The sequence below is a fragment of the Salarias fasciatus genome, chromosome 9 (assembly GCF_902148845.1).
Source record: "Salarias fasciatus chromosome 9, fSalaFa1.1, whole genome shotgun sequence".
Taxonomy (NCBI): domain Eukaryota; kingdom Metazoa; phylum Chordata; class Actinopteri; order Blenniiformes; family Blenniidae; genus Salarias; species Salarias fasciatus.
In genome coordinates, this window is record NC_043753.1 from 12,733,028 (window position 1) to 12,748,531 (window position 15,504).

General features: G+C 41.3%; 1 protein-coding gene across 2 annotated transcripts in view; it reads left to right on the forward strand.

The window, feature by feature from the left end:
* The window catches only part of myripb (myosin VIIA and Rab interacting protein b), a 102,297-nt gene that overhangs the window by 64,518 nt on the left and 22,275 nt on the right, over positions 1-15,504 (forward strand). For both annotated transcript variants that reach the window (XM_030100135.1, XM_030100136.1), the window contains exon 3: positions 8,558-8,694. In XM_030100135.1, the coding sequence (XP_029955995.1) occupies positions 8,558-8,694 (137 nt within the window). The remainder of the gene's footprint in view (positions 1-8,557; positions 8,695-15,504) is intronic.

Genomic DNA, 15,504 nt, shown 5'->3' on the forward strand with positions numbered 1-15,504 from the left:
TTCTGTTACTCTCCCCTGACTGCATTTCACACTATATACCTGCATATTATCTGTTTAAGTTTACATTTACTGAGGTCAGTAGTATAATAAAAAAGATCATTGTTGCTTTTTTTTTAACACACATTCATAATTAACTGCACAAAAATAGGATACTCCCAAGTAATGACTTTGTGAAGTCTCAGCACCCTTTCCATGGCGGAGGCAGTGCGGTTGTGCAAAACACATCTTTCTTGCTCTCTTCTGCTCTCATCGTGTAATCTCCACAATCCTTTTATTTCGCAGGATTTTCATTTCCTGACTGAGGTGTTTGATGACATTAAGAGGATAAAACCAGGCCTTCCACTCAAACAGTGACCTGAAAAAACCCGGCTGAACACCAGCGATGACACCTTATTGACATTTAATTGCCAGTTGTTACACAAGATGTTAAGAAAAGTAGTTGGTCTGAAGACTTTTTCTTCATTCCACCTCTCATCACATCGAGCCCTGATGAGTTTGCCACCACATAACTGTTCAGCTAAAGACTTCAGGGCATTGCAGTTTTCATTATCCGCACAGAGTAGCCAGATGGAGAAAGAGTTGAGTGGTAGAAAGCATAACCGCAGTCTACCCTGTCACTGCATTTCCCTACGCTGCTGGATTGTAGTGTGCTCCCTTTAGAGTCCCATGTGGTGCCGGGGCTGAGAGCTGATTATCCCTCTCCCATATGCTCTATACATCCACAACACAATATATGAAACTCTCCTGCAGCCTGTAAAAAAGACTGACTGCGTGTCTTTGTCATCCACCGGCCGACGGTTTGGGAGTATTCTGATGTGACCTATATTCAATATCGCTCTGAACAGACCCTCATCCTCAAATGACCCCCGTGTGCATCCGAACGCTGACAAATGAGGTGACATCTGGCCAGATGTTGAACTGTACGAGCCAAATTGTGGCCCGCGTCCTAACTTAATTATCTCCGACGCCGGGTTGATCCACTCTGTCGATGCTCTGATTTCCCTCTGAGTCATCCCCCTTAATTTCAATCATGATTTATTCAGCAGACTGACATGCAGTACCGACATGGCAGATTGTATCACACACACGTATGAGAAATGGGAACGCTATAGTGAGGCAGGAATTCTAAAGTGCAATTGGACAACGCCAGGCAACATTGTCCAGTGTTTTGGTAAAGTATTGGCAGCGTACTAACTCTGGAAACTAGGACTATTAAGAATGCAGACACTGTTTGAGCCATTTGTAATTCACTTCAGTGCCTCTATCCCTGCTCAGTCTGGGAGCACCTCGTACCAATATAACTCATTTTCAGTCTTTCATAATGTGCCATTGGCTGTCCCAGATGCTGACACATTCATCTGTAACACACTGCATAGTGAAGGCCCGAAGAGCGTCGGGTGATAAAAAAAAAAAAAGTAAGACAGAAACAGTGGAGAAGACAAAGCGTGAGGGAGGGAGTAAAGATGACAGCTTTGGGTCTTGAAAGATAGCACTGGTACGAGGAAGAGATGGCAGAGTAAATTGCCTGACCACAGCCCGGAGCTGTACTGCTCCTAAATTTAGGCTTTGTGGAGACATAGGTAAGTGGAAATAGCAGAACGCCTTGTTGTAAACCTGCTGGAGGCTGTGGAAGTCAGATTCCCCTGTGTGCTTGAAAATTAAACTGACGCACAAATTCAAAATGTTATGCGTTTTCTTACAAACGCTGTGAAGAGATGCTCTGATTGAAGTTCCCTGTTCATTTAGACTGACTGATCTGTGACTGACTGTGTTTGTTGCAGTGTGTTTTGACAGCGTTCGTATTTTAAGACTTCTGATTTGACTTTTCATATAATTCATTCACAACATGAATACTCGCTTGAGGCCTGCACAGCAGTGTTGCAGTGATCTCATCTCACTTCACAGCGGGAACATCTCTAATTCGAGGCCAGTTTGGGGCTTTTCTTTGTGGAGTTTGCATGTTTTCCCCCGTGTGTTAGCTTTCTCTGGTATTCCCCCATTGTCCCGTTTTATCAGAAACAGCAGGGTGAACAGCAATACCACATAAACCACGAGTTTTAGCACTACTCGTCTAGATTATTCATTTTCCATTACAGTGGAGTGCAACCTTTGACATGGGCTGGGTGTGTGTGTGAAACACAAATGCAAGACGATCAAGCATATTGAAACTGTTGCTTCATGGAAAACCCTAAAAACTGAACTGAATCATATAAAACCTCGTAGGCACTAATGGAAAAGCCATTTTGTTGTGTATTTATTGTCTTTCCTTGCGTTGACCTACATTAATTACCTGCAGAGTCACTCTGCTCGCCTCGACATGAAACATCCATCTGTCTGCTGTATCTGATTTCGCAGGCTGGAGCGTGTCCCAGCAGACAGTGGGCTAAAGGAAGGATTCACCCTCTGTGGGAGGGAGAACATGCAAACATGGCCTGATATTGAATCTGGGTTTAATGCTATGTGCATGATTGTTCAGCCATTGTTCTGCCTTCCTGAAAACATTATTGATTTTCCTTTCGGTGATATTGTTTTTCTCTTCACAATAAAGACAAGCTTACATCCTGTGAGTCCGAGGAGGAATTTAAAACCCTTGCACAAACACAACTCCTGCACCAATTTTTAAAAGATGCTATCTTTTTATTTTCTTCTTCTTGCCTATCTGAAGGTCCATCACAGAAACACAGGCAGCTGATTAGTATTCAGGCCTCCTCCTGGAGAGGTTATGCACAGAAGTACCGCCGTGTGTGTGTGTGTGTGTGTGTGTGTGTGTGTGTGTGTGTGTGTGTGTGTGTGTGTGTTGTTTTTCTGCCTGAGACTCACAGACTGCTTTGAATCATAGTGACAGGACTGAATGACCCTGACCAGGTTTGGTGGAAATCTCATAGGCGCAGCAGTTGACCTGTGACCCTGTTTTTTGTGTCTCGTTCGACTCAGCCAGCCGCTATATATTTTTAGGAAGGTTTCTTCAGTGCTGTCGTGTACTAGTACAGACATCCAAGCATCCAATTTGTATGCAAAACAATTCCTAAATTGTGCACTGTGCAAGTATAATACAAAACGCATTCCACAAATTGAGATAGACTTTCAAAAAGTGCCATTCTGTGCAGATTTTCGGTCGTATTAGATTAACATTTGTATCTATTATGAAGCGGCGTTCAGGAGACCTCTTATTTTCTCCAGATTAATTCTGCAGTCGCACAGCGACTCCAAACATACAGTCAGTGATAAAGAGTTATCTTTATTCAGTAGTCATCGCCGAACAGTGTGCAGCCGCTGCAGTTCAGATCTACAGGAACAGTAGCATATTGTCTGAACAATAAATCGCATCTGAGCGTCAATCATGAAGAGATAAAGCAAAACGCACGCTGTAAGTCAAACTGGTGCATAGGTTAGTTGGTTTGTGTGCAAATATCAGCAGATCAGGAAAAGCTTCATCAGAGCTTTGACAGTTGACTGTTTTTTTTTTTGTATGGAGCGAATGGATGGATGCTGTTCACTCTAATATAGTTTGACACATTGTGATTGTGTCTTTTAAGGTGTAAAACATGTTTTTGAAGCTAAGTAAATACATTTGTCTTTTCCAGAAATTTTAATTACACCCAGTTATGTGTTGCATTGAATGTATTCGTGCACACTCATTCACAAATAATCATAGTCTCAGTCAGTAAGTGTCAGTATGTAGTAAATCCTCAGTTTTTCACATTTCTCATCTTTATTAATATGCAGTCATAGAAGTGACAAGCTGCAGATAAGACTCTTTTTGTTTGGAGTTTGTTTTCTCCTTCCTTTAGGCACAGAATTTAATCAATATTGATATCTCCTCCTTGTTGTGAACTATGTTTGTTTTTCGAGTTTCACCCTCAGTTGAGGACATGTTTGGGTTCCAGTTTTCGTATTTGTATAACAGCTCAGCAGAATAACAATCAGGGAGCATTTCTTTGATAGTGTTCCTCTACAGTTTTCCACAGCCTGCACTGTGATTGAGTTTCATTTAACTGCACGATGAATCGTCTGCATATCTAGAGACACTTTTTGAAGCTCCTGTGTCCTTTGACCTCCTCTTCGAGGGGACAGGTGTTATAATAATTTCCATCTGGGATCTTTAAATCTAGAAATCCTCAAAGCATGTCATGTTTAATCAGTTGTTATAGTTTTTCAATGAGTTAATGAAAATAATGCTTCCACTTCCTATGCATACATGCAGAGAAAGTGATTATTTGCCGTATCGCTGAGACCGCTGCAGGAACGATAACATATTGTCTGCATCAAGGTAAATACTGTTCTGGATGGCAGATGGTTTCGTACCTCTTGATGTTTGTGTTGACATAAAGACTGAAGCTGCAAATGAATACTGCAGCGTGTCTGGGAATTGAGGCCATCGCTGCGTTGCCCCCTGCTGTGATGTTGGTGGCTGATCGTCATCTTTTAATAATGCTCTTCTTTATTAATTCATAGTATTCCAACACGCACAGAGAAATGTAAAGCTTAGTTTTTAAAGGATCTCTGATACTCCTGTCTCATAATTAGTGCTGTAAACCTTTCTTTCCCCATGTGCAGAGGGATATTTCATCAGTGTGCTGCAGCGATAGAGCCATCAAAACGAAAGCAGGATTGTTCTGGATAAAATAACTCATCCAGCTTCTCTCTCATTTGGACCTCACAACTCGAGGGCACCCGAACGTCACATGCTTTGATCTAACCCCGCAGCTCAGAGCAATCACAAATTGCATCTTGTTTTCTTCTATTAACAAGAAAAGTCACTCAGAAGAGAGTGTTTGTTTGAAGTTCTCTTGTAAGCGCCCCTCATTCTTCTGTTCTCGCCCCCCGTCTATACAGCCGTGCCGAAAGAAGCCGAACCAATTCATTAGAAGGCCCAGAAAGTCAATTATGGTAATAGTTGCTTTGCTGGAGGAGCGAAAAACAGCAAAGTCATCTACTTTTGCCTCCACTTTCCCATACTCTTCTATATATTTTATTTAGGCCTCTTTTGGATGTGCAAAATGGTCTTCTGAAGTACAGAGGGCAGAGAAGAAGGAAGGGAGGCGCTGGTTCCCCAGCCTCCACACAGAGCTAAGTGAGGGGATGATGGAGGAAGGGTAAGCCTGGTGTCAAGGGGCCATCCGCAGGAATCCCGCTTACTTATTCATGCAGCAGCCGAGCATCAGGGAATCTCCCAGCCTCATTATGAAATGAGTATTTTGCGGGAGCTCGCACAACAGCGGAGCACTTGCTTGAAAGCCTCTGCTTATCCACTCCACTCGCTTCCCTTCTTCATCTCTTTTTTAGATCAGATCACTCCAGGGAAGCAATGTCATGCTTCATTCATCGAGACGCCTTTCCCACTGTCCTAAATCCCTCTCGCTCACTCGCCTCTTTTTCTGAGAGGGAAAGCTTCCCTATAAGATAAAATATATTTGGAAAAAAAAAAAAAAGTTTGTGTGGAAGGGAGCAGCAGCCTCCGCTCAAGTTTGCATTTACTGATCTGGTTCTGTGCAAATATGATTGACAAGCTGAGGAATAGAAACCAATCGAGGCCAGTGTGAGGCTGAGCTGCATTTCAGATATGCTGCATTTGCCTTTATTATGCAAGTTTGCACTTGGTTGAAGTTAATTAGTGACACTGAAATTGCTTGAAGATATGTATTCGAGTGTGTGCCGTTATCTGTGATCTACAGTCAAAATTATATAGAAGATAAATAGATGATTTTTTTAATGTATCTGCATCAAGATTACTGTATAAAAATGTATCAGCTGAAACAAAACACAAACATTGCTGATCATGACTTATGGTCGAAACTACTTTATTTCAATTTGAAGAATACCTTCAACAAAAGTAAATCAGAATGTTATCCTCACCTGTTCATTCTTAAACTCAAATATATTTGAGTTTTAGCTTTGGATTTTTTATTTTCACTGTTCCTAAAACAATCTAAACTAAAATTGACAATTGTTATTGTATTTATTGGCTCCAATATGGTTGTGCTGAAACTGACGTAAGCAGCAAACACTGTTTTACAACCTAAATACTGCTGAAACGATCAGTTAGAGATGTTGTCTTTTCGATTAAAACTTTAATTGCCAGCCTGAAAGACCAGTTGAAAATCAAGGACTTTGCAATTAAAACATGGAAAAAAAGGATTTAGTTTTTCTACTAATGATATGAAAACTGCAAAACGGGCTATTCTAACAGATGAGGATTAGCAGCAGTGACAAACAGCACACTGGGTTTAGCAGAGAGTGAGTTTGTGCCGCTTTTGATGCACCACAGAACAACTACAGCTTGATTTGAAAAATAAATTAGGATTCTGCTCAGACAGCAGCGCTGCTCTCTCTCCCTTTCGTCGATATATCCTTCAGTTCAAAGGTTGCCCCTTGATGCCCCGGCGTGTTTCACAGTGCAAGTGGATCTGCTTTGTATTTCGGCCTCGTATGACGCCACCTCGATGCTGCGCTGCTCCTTCACATTCATTTCTGTGGCTCCTTCCTCAGGCCCAGATGGAGATGGGGAGTGAAAAAAAAAAAAAAAAAAAAAAAAGAGCAAGGTCTCTTTACTGGAGCTCAGCAGGCACCATTAAAGTGACTAGGTTGACCCGTGGCATGAAATTAAGGAGCTGAGGCCCATTGAGCAGCCCAGCTGATAGAGGCGGAGGATAATAAATCCAGGGAGGGAAGAGTGGAGGGGAAGTTAAGACGGAGCGGGGAGGAGGGGAGGAGGGGAGGGGGATGGATGTGGCAGCCTGTGCAGCCTCAGGGCCACTCAGGATCCCTTTATTAGCGTGGCTATTTTCACCCTCTCCTTCCACAGCCTGTCTGCTCATTGAGCGGAGGCATCAACATGCACACACACTAAAACACTCTGTCATCTTCTGCGTGTGCTCCCTCACTTCCTCCCTTGCTCTTTCATTATCTGGAAAATGGAGTTTTTGCAGCACGTAGCTACATTAGCGCAATAAATTGGGAGCCTGGAGCCCAGTTCATTCATACTGAATCAGAGAATAAGACGACGCTTTCACGGAGGGATATTTTTAGCTGGTTTTACGTCGCCATAGGAAGGATGAAAAATTACCAATGTATCGTAGACGCCTCAGGCTCTCAGTATGAGAATGTTTTCATTACGTGTGTTCAGTACTCAAACATGTTGATCCTTGTTTCTGTCTTTGATTAGGGGAAGTAAGGATGTTCAAATATGTTCTTATCTAATTGGAGTTTGATTTTTTTTTTTTTTTTTCATTAGGAGTGTTCTCTAGGTGTCTGCTGTATCCCGGTTCCTCACAAAAATCCCCTGGATCCACGTGATTTTTTACCAGCATAATTACATTAAGTGACATTTTCCGACAATCAAGATCAAACCTTCTTAAACTCTTCTAACTTGTTGATCAAACTGTCATGAAACTACTGGGAAAAAAAACCTCTTCACCGTCTTTCGGTCACTTCCACCATCTCTATACCTCAAAACAGAGCAGCGCATCAGAATGCTTTTTTCTGTTTATACCATCGAGGTACATTTTCAACAGATTTTTAAGATTTCAGTTTCCTCTTTTATGTACATTCACTGAGAATGAATGTTCTGAACACAATGGAAAGAACAAACTGGTGTAGAAAAATGTATTCAGTACCTCAGCCTTCAACTTTGTTTCTTTCAAACAACACTCGTGTCAGTATTTCTGCTTGAATGACAAATGTCTGTACGTTTGTCATGGTGATTTGTATCATTTTTTTTTAGACTATTCAAAAGGCAAGAATATACAAAAAGGATTGTTTTTGTGTTTTTCACTGAATGTAAATCTGTGTGTGGGTGTGAGTGTGTGTGTGTGTGCTTGGTGTATGTGTGTGTGTGTGTGGCATGGAAAGGCAAAAGGAGAGCAGCAGGGACCGCGAGATTAAATACCAAGTTGGCAGAGTTTCATGCAATCCAATGCAACACTGCTGCAAAAGGAGCACTTTTCTGAGGGCTTTTCATATAACCCCCACCTCTCGGTTATGAATTACTGCTTACGTAATCGTCGGCGCTGTGGAACGGCCTGCATGTTTGGCATTTGTGCGGCCGCCAGCCGCCACTCCCAGATGTATGGAAAATGATGCCTTGTCACATCTGCAAACAAAAATATGCAAAACTCTTGATAAACTGCTTGGATTTTGCACAACAGTGCTGTACATAATGCTCTCAGAGCATCAATAAAGCCTGCACAGACAGAGAGGCACCACCGAGTCTCCTTAAAAGGTCAATTATGCTTTAAATCGTGGACTGTGTCAGTGTGACAGCAGACTTCAACCTGTATTGAAAGTGCGCTGTAAAGCATCCCGGTTTGTCTGCTTGAGATAAGATCCTGAAAATTGGCTTCACTCACTTAATAAATGGCATAAAAAAGTCTGTATGATCTGCTTATCTCCTATATTATGATTAAAAGACCATCAACTTATGCAGATTTAATGGTTTTGGCTTAAACTCTGGGATATAATCCCGGTGTCGTGTCGTCGTAATGAAAAGTGACTCCTGCCTGTTTCGATGCCATCTGTTCATTTCGATTTTCTCTCTCCTTCCTTTCTTCGTGCGCAGGGTTTTGAGGACACAGTCGCTCGAATGGTATTACAACAATGTGAAGAGTCGCTTCAAGAGGTTCGGCAGCGCCAAAGTTTTGAAGACTCTTTACAGAAAGCACATCATCGAGAGAGGAGCACTGTCTGATCTTCCAGGTAGCTTCTTCTTCACTTTCTGCACATCGTGCCGCAATTCTGTCTCCCGTTCTTTTCTCTCGTGTGAAGATTCTCCTCTTCATAATTGTGATTGCAGAGCAGCACGTTTCCACTTCTGTCATGTTGTGATTGAAGCAATTTGGACCAAGACACAGGAAAACGGTTCCTCTGGTAGAAAAAGAAAGAAGATGCAAGATTTTGACTAGGCTTGAAAAAAAGACCAAACAAGGCTCCTTATTGCTCATTAGTCGTCTCTGTTAAGTGATCATTCACTTTGTTTCACACATTTCGCTCTCCCGCTGAATGATTCACTTAATTACTTCCTCCCTGGCATGTTGGAAAAATCATTTTCTCCAGTTTAAGGCCAGGGCTGACAGTGCTCGCGTGGAACTTGCCAGCCATTATCCTCTTTATTTTTCACACTTTTTTTTTTTTAATTATTATCTCACAGTGTTGTTTATTTGTTTGTAGAAAGACAATTTACCGAGTTTGCTTATGAAATGAGTTGTTGGCGAAGGCAGGGCCGTTACACATGTCGGAGTCTGCCAGGTAATCTCTGGCTAAGACCACTCGCTACTTATTTTTTTCTTCTTGTTTGTTTGTTTTGAGCCACATAACGTTGTGTTGACCCGGCTGCATCATGATCGGCCTGCCTCTGTGGCTGGGGCATTATTTCATATCCTGGTTCACGGGATTAACAGGATGAAGGGAGCACAGAGGGGATAAACCAGGTCAGACTTGAGGCTCAGCTGGACGGGGTTGAGATGAGGAGATACGCCACGCTCACGCAGAAAGTTTATTTCGTTTGTAATTCATGAAGAGATTTGGCTGAGCTAAGCGATATCGGCAAATCACACGGAGTCGTATCTGCTACGCAGCCCACAAAGCAGAGGATTTCAGCCGAGTTACCGGACTTTCAGTGCTCAGTTTGTGCCTGTTGTTCCAGCATCAGTATAACCGTTTCATTCTCACATCACACTGGAAACTCTGCAAACTAGGAAGGACGAAAGATCTTGGATGTACTTTAACATGCATGAGGTGTCAGAATAAATATAAATATGTGTGTGTGTGTATATATATATATTAGCCTACATGAATTTAAAAGTAAAGAAGCAGACTACATGGTGTAAAATGCACTCAGACAATAATGACAATACATAAAAAACACACTAAAAATATTACATTGTGCCAGTGGATAGTGATTATTTGTCTTGATTAACGTGGAGTTTAAGAAAACCACAGCTAAATATACAAATCTATCAGCAAAATATTGGATTTAGTATTTCCAGGTATCCTTAACATTAGGTTTTTGTTGTATATTCTGATAAAAGTTGGAAACTTTCACAGAACACACATGGTTGGTGTTGCGACTGAAGTCTCCATGTTAACATTTAGTGTTTTTTAAACCCTCTGCACTTTTCTATCCACTTTGATAGAACACTCCTTTCCTCTCGTCTCCTCTCCTCTCCTCTCCTCTCCTCCATCATCCTGGTAAGAGGAGAAAGGATTATGTATCTCCCAGCTTGCATGAGCCCTGCAGATTACTCCGATTCCAATTCTCGGATATTTGCATCCGTCCTCCCACTAACTAGCCTCCCGATAAGGATATACCGTCACGTCGGTGCTTCTGGAGGCTCTGTGCGCTCTGCGTCTGTGGATCCAGATTTTACAGCTTTAATGCCGTTTTCCAGAGAGGCTTAGATCTACTTTCTGTCAGTTTTTTTTTCTCCTGCATTAGTCTCCTTTTTTTTGCTATTCGTGTATGTGTTTACATGAAAAAATATCTTGTTTTTCATCTTTATTCCACCCCCTTGATGTTAAGCATCAGGCTGAATCAAAGGGGATTTCAACAATGTCAAAAGAAGGCTGCTGTGAAAAATACTACATGCCTGGCTTTTACATTATTCCAAAGAAAATGTGTTGTGAAGGTTTTTTATTTTATTTTATTTTATTTTTTGCAGCGAGTCGTAGGTGGCAACAGGAGTCTTGGTAAATATATAGCAGAAAAGGATTATCGCTATTTATATCGAGACTTATGTGCTCTCAATTGATGCGAATATAATGACATTTCACTTCGTCAAGTGAATCATCAGTAGATTGGGAAAAAAATCCATTTGATGAAGATGTTGCTCATTTACAAACTAATGTTACACTATCTTATTCGCGCTAGTTTGCTCCAAAAGGAAAAAAAAAAATCATTATCAAGCTCAGAAACCTGCCTAGAATCTTAATACTCGTCTCTTCAATGCGTTCGTATAAACTGTAAAATATAGGCTGCTTTTATGCAAGCGCTTCTTTTCTTTTTCCATTTTTTTTTTTTTTATTAACACTGGAGGGGCTGTTGGCAGTGAAATCAATTCCATATGGGTGTGAAATGTCAGCAGATGTGACAGACCATGAGAGTGAGACGACTGTTTTACATCTGTCACGTCCCCAAAGAGACAGCATGACCTTCAAAGCATCGGGAGGAGACGGCAGCACATTTGTATTTTCATGTCCGTCTTCTCTGGCGGACGGGAGCGACGCCGCTGTGCGACGTGGAACAAATACCACCCCCCTCGTTGACATGTAAACGGGCCCTCAAGGTCATGGAAAAATGGCTAAAACTGGAGAATAACTGCAGTTCACACTGAATTATAATAGGGTTGATATGATCGAAGTCTGAAGAAGCAAGACGTATTGGCAAATTGAGCAGTTTATTCATTACACAAACAGGAGGCTCAGTGGCGCGTGGAGGAACCACAGAAACCGCCGCTGTGTTTCCTCTTTTAAACAGTGAAGCCTGGAAAGCTGTTCGCCCGCGGTGACGGAGAGGATACGTGTCACCGCTCAGGGAGATGATCGGATCTGACAGAAAATAGTAGAATGAGGAAAATGGGTTTTTCGCATATAATGAAAGTATGGGGGCAACACACATTGGGGAAAACTAGTTGGATAATAAGTTTGGTGAGATGTAGTGGTCGATGCATTTGACTTGATTTAATTTTCCTGTTAAAATCGTCAGTTTTGAAATTGCAGGAAGCAGGTAAAATGACTGGAGCATTATTAGCCACTTCAGGAGTCTCCTAGCACGTCCTCACTATTCTCACTGAGATCTTCCACTTGATAAAACCAGTGAAAAACTTTTACTTTTGGTACTTTTCATTTTTAGATTCCCCCTCTTTACTTTTACTGAAATAGAAAAGAATGCACTTTTTTAATAAAACATGTGTCCTTCTTGCTGAAAAATTAAACTTTTACTGCCTCTTTCTGATTTCCATGTGTCTAAGCATCATTAGCTGGCTTTTGTCAGGTGAATAAGCTTGATAGAAATCAACGCGCAGCTCTGTTACCTCAAAGCACTTGAAATTTAACATAACAGTTTATCACTTCGAGCAGTACAGTATGTTTTGCCTATCAGTTCCCAACAGTTAGATGAGATTGAAATTATTATTGCTGTCATGTCAGTGCTCCAAATATAAAAATACCAGCTGCCACTTTGCTTCAAAGCCGAGAACAGCTGGCCTGGCTCTCTTCCTAGTTAACAAAATCAAGCACTCCTCAATAAGCACACCATGGACGCCGTTTCACACACAAGTGTCTTTGTAAGTTTCCTCCAGTTATCATTTCTATGTGTGGTGCTGATACGGTTGATATCGCAAATATTCCTGCACATTTGTGAACCCCCAGGTGGGACGATCTTTAAATAGGGTGTGTTCAGGTGTATTAGTGGCACAACTCTGCCTTAAAAGAGTGGAAAGTGATTGCAGATTGATTAAATAAAATCTGGTCACTAGTCGGTGCAGTGTTTTATTTTGTGTTAAAACAACATGATACCTGGCACTAGTAGATAGGTAACTGTAAAACAGTCATTACATAAACGAGTGCTTCACTGAAACATCATTAATCAGAGTCATATTTGCAGCTTGTGGAGCTGTCCTTGGTGCTGAACACAAACCGTCACTTTCACTACTGCTTGACATCCTGCCGAACCTCTATCTGCTGCATTATTTAAAACCTGTCAATCCACGAAAGTTACATATTTGCTTTTTTCTGTTTTCTCAGACTGTGATCAGTATTATCTGAATAACCTGAGAGTACTTTCATACCTGTGTATGTGAATGCTACCAACTGTTTTGCATAGTTTACAACCCGAAAATGTTCCCATTGTTAAGGAGAATTATTTCACCCTTCTAACTGAAATTGTAATTATCGGCATAGGTCTATATTGATAAGTTTTCGTAATTCTTGTTTAAGGTTTCCTTCATCTGGCCACCAGACACTTCAACCAATCTAAACCTATTTCAACACTTAATTTCACCATTTCATTTTACTTGTAAGTTGTTATCCTTCATTTAAACCATCATTCCTGATATTGCCTGTTTCACACAAGCGCTACAACAGCTGCATTTGGGTTCAATAAAATGCAGCTGTATATTTAGTTTCGTGTGACAGACGATTTTAAAATTGTTGTGTGAAAATGGCAGATTGTAGTTTTGAGGGTTGCTGCTGTTTATCTCACAACAACAGGGAGACTTTGGTTTGTCAGCAGACATTGGAGAAATAACATGAACCCCCCCCCCCCATTGTGTTAGTCTGAGTCCTGCAGCTCCCAGTTTTTACACTAATCCAAGAAAACCATCTCTCCTGGCTGTTGCATCATGTTTACTACAACTGTCATCTCATTTCCTTCCCAAAATTATGAAAAGTAGATTAGTAAAATGTTCCACTCATTTCTTAAAACAAATAAACAGAGCAGATATTACATGTGTGCTTTGAATGTTCTTGTGCTGCTCATCTTTAATGCGCATTTAAACTGCATATTTTCTATATTTTTTTCTCTGATGTAGTAATGCAGTCATGATGGTGAAATTCTTTGTTCAGTCTCTCTCTCTTATGATGCAACGAGGTGCTCCAAAGCATCAAAAGTAGAAATGATGGATTTTTTTTTTTTACATTAAATCTCATTCATTGGAAATGGGGGATTACTGATGTCCCACTTTTCTCCTGCCTTTTGTGTTTGCCGTCACGTCCCTTGAAATGTCAGAGTGAGGGGCTGCATACTGACGCCGGAAGATGACTGGGACTTGAGAGATGCTCAAACATGTTATCACCTTCAAACATGCAATTCTCTCTGATGAGTAAATGGAGAGAAACACGGGAAAGGGAACGAGGTTGAAGGCTTTGAAGCGTGCTGTAGCTGCAGGCACCTTTTCAAACCAATAACAGAGCCAGAATTGATGTTGTCGTGCGTCAAAGTGTCTGTTTTAACTATACATTAATCGGGCAATTCAAAGCAAATAAATGATTGGTGGTCGAATTGTGGTTGGGATGTCGATTGGCTGTCTTGTTTTGGAGGTGAATTAGCATCGTTCCGTCCCCTCTCTCAGAGGAATGTGTAGCTGGTTCCACTTCCTGCTTTCCTGCGGTGCTTGTGGAGATTTGGCCCTTTTGTGGGGGGGTCCAGGGATGAAATCCTGAGGTGTGCATGCATCAGCATCTGGTGGGCTGGAAGTATTCCCAGAGGCTGCCCCCCTCCTTTGATGAACCGCAGTGGGATCAAAAATATGTTTAAACAGAAACACTGTGAATACCACAACGCTAGACAAGCTTTTTTAAAATGCTGCCACATCAGCTTTTCTATTTAATTTGATTTCTTTGTATTTTTTTCTTCTATTGGAACTATTTGTTCTAAAGATCACGGGGTGCTGAGGTTGAATGCAGACAGACTTACAGTCTAAAATTTCAAAGAAAAACATAATAGGTCCATTTTTAGAGTCTAGAACAGACGTGGGAAACTCTCAATGCTTTTATATATTGGTGAGAATGAAGTGTGTCCACCACGGGGGTCCACATCCTTTCTTTTACAAGATATTTAAAAAATGTTGACAAACGAGTCTTAACAGGAAAGCAGCAGCAGTAGCGTCGTTCTCTGGCAGCAGGGTGAATGAGTTTGACGTGAGGCAGCGTTAGGACGATGAGGGAGAGCCGTGACCTTGAGTCTGCCTCAGTGCTGCTCAGCCAAAGTGATGCAGCAAGAAGCAGAAGATGGTGACAAAAGACGAGGAATTTTCTCATCCAATCACTGGTTAAAGGCTTCCCGCTGCAGATCGAGATGAAGGTCGTGCCGGAGTACGTCTGAAACTCGTTTGGATATTGTCACATGTGAGAACATGTGGGTTTGTGTTTGGTTTTTTTTAGGGAAAAAGACGAACTGTGGGGAGATCCATTCAAACAACATCTGCAGAAAATTGTTGTTGTAATGCAAACTGCAGGATTCTGACTTTATTGGTTTCAGGAATGCAGCTGAGGTTGTTTACAGTTGTGTGAATAAATCAGCTGCCATTTGTTTGTAGAGATTTGTATGTAGACAGAAGTAAAAACATTGAGAACCACAGATCTTACTTCGATACCGTGGTTAACCACACTGGAAATGAATAAATGCCTCTAAGTGTGTCTTTTTCTAGAGTCTAAGTTTATTGATCAGTTTCTTTATACAAAGTTGTTTCATCATTGAGAGTCAATTTTTTTTGTAAATCTTTAATTCTTTTCCCACAAGTGTTTCCATTTTCTGATCCTGGTGGCTGAACAGTCTGTAACACTCTCAGCTGCTTTCTGGGTCATTTTCCACAGCCTGCTTCTCTTCTTGGATCATTCATTACAGTAATTATCCCATTCGGCGGATCATTTTAACCCATCAATCACTTCTTAGGTTCTTTGAAGGTGACACCCACTGTTCCCCAAAGATGAAAAACTAAAGGCCTTTGTTAATTATTTAAGGCATTTTGCGCTCTCATTTTGCAATCCACCCCCTTCATGTGAACTTAATCG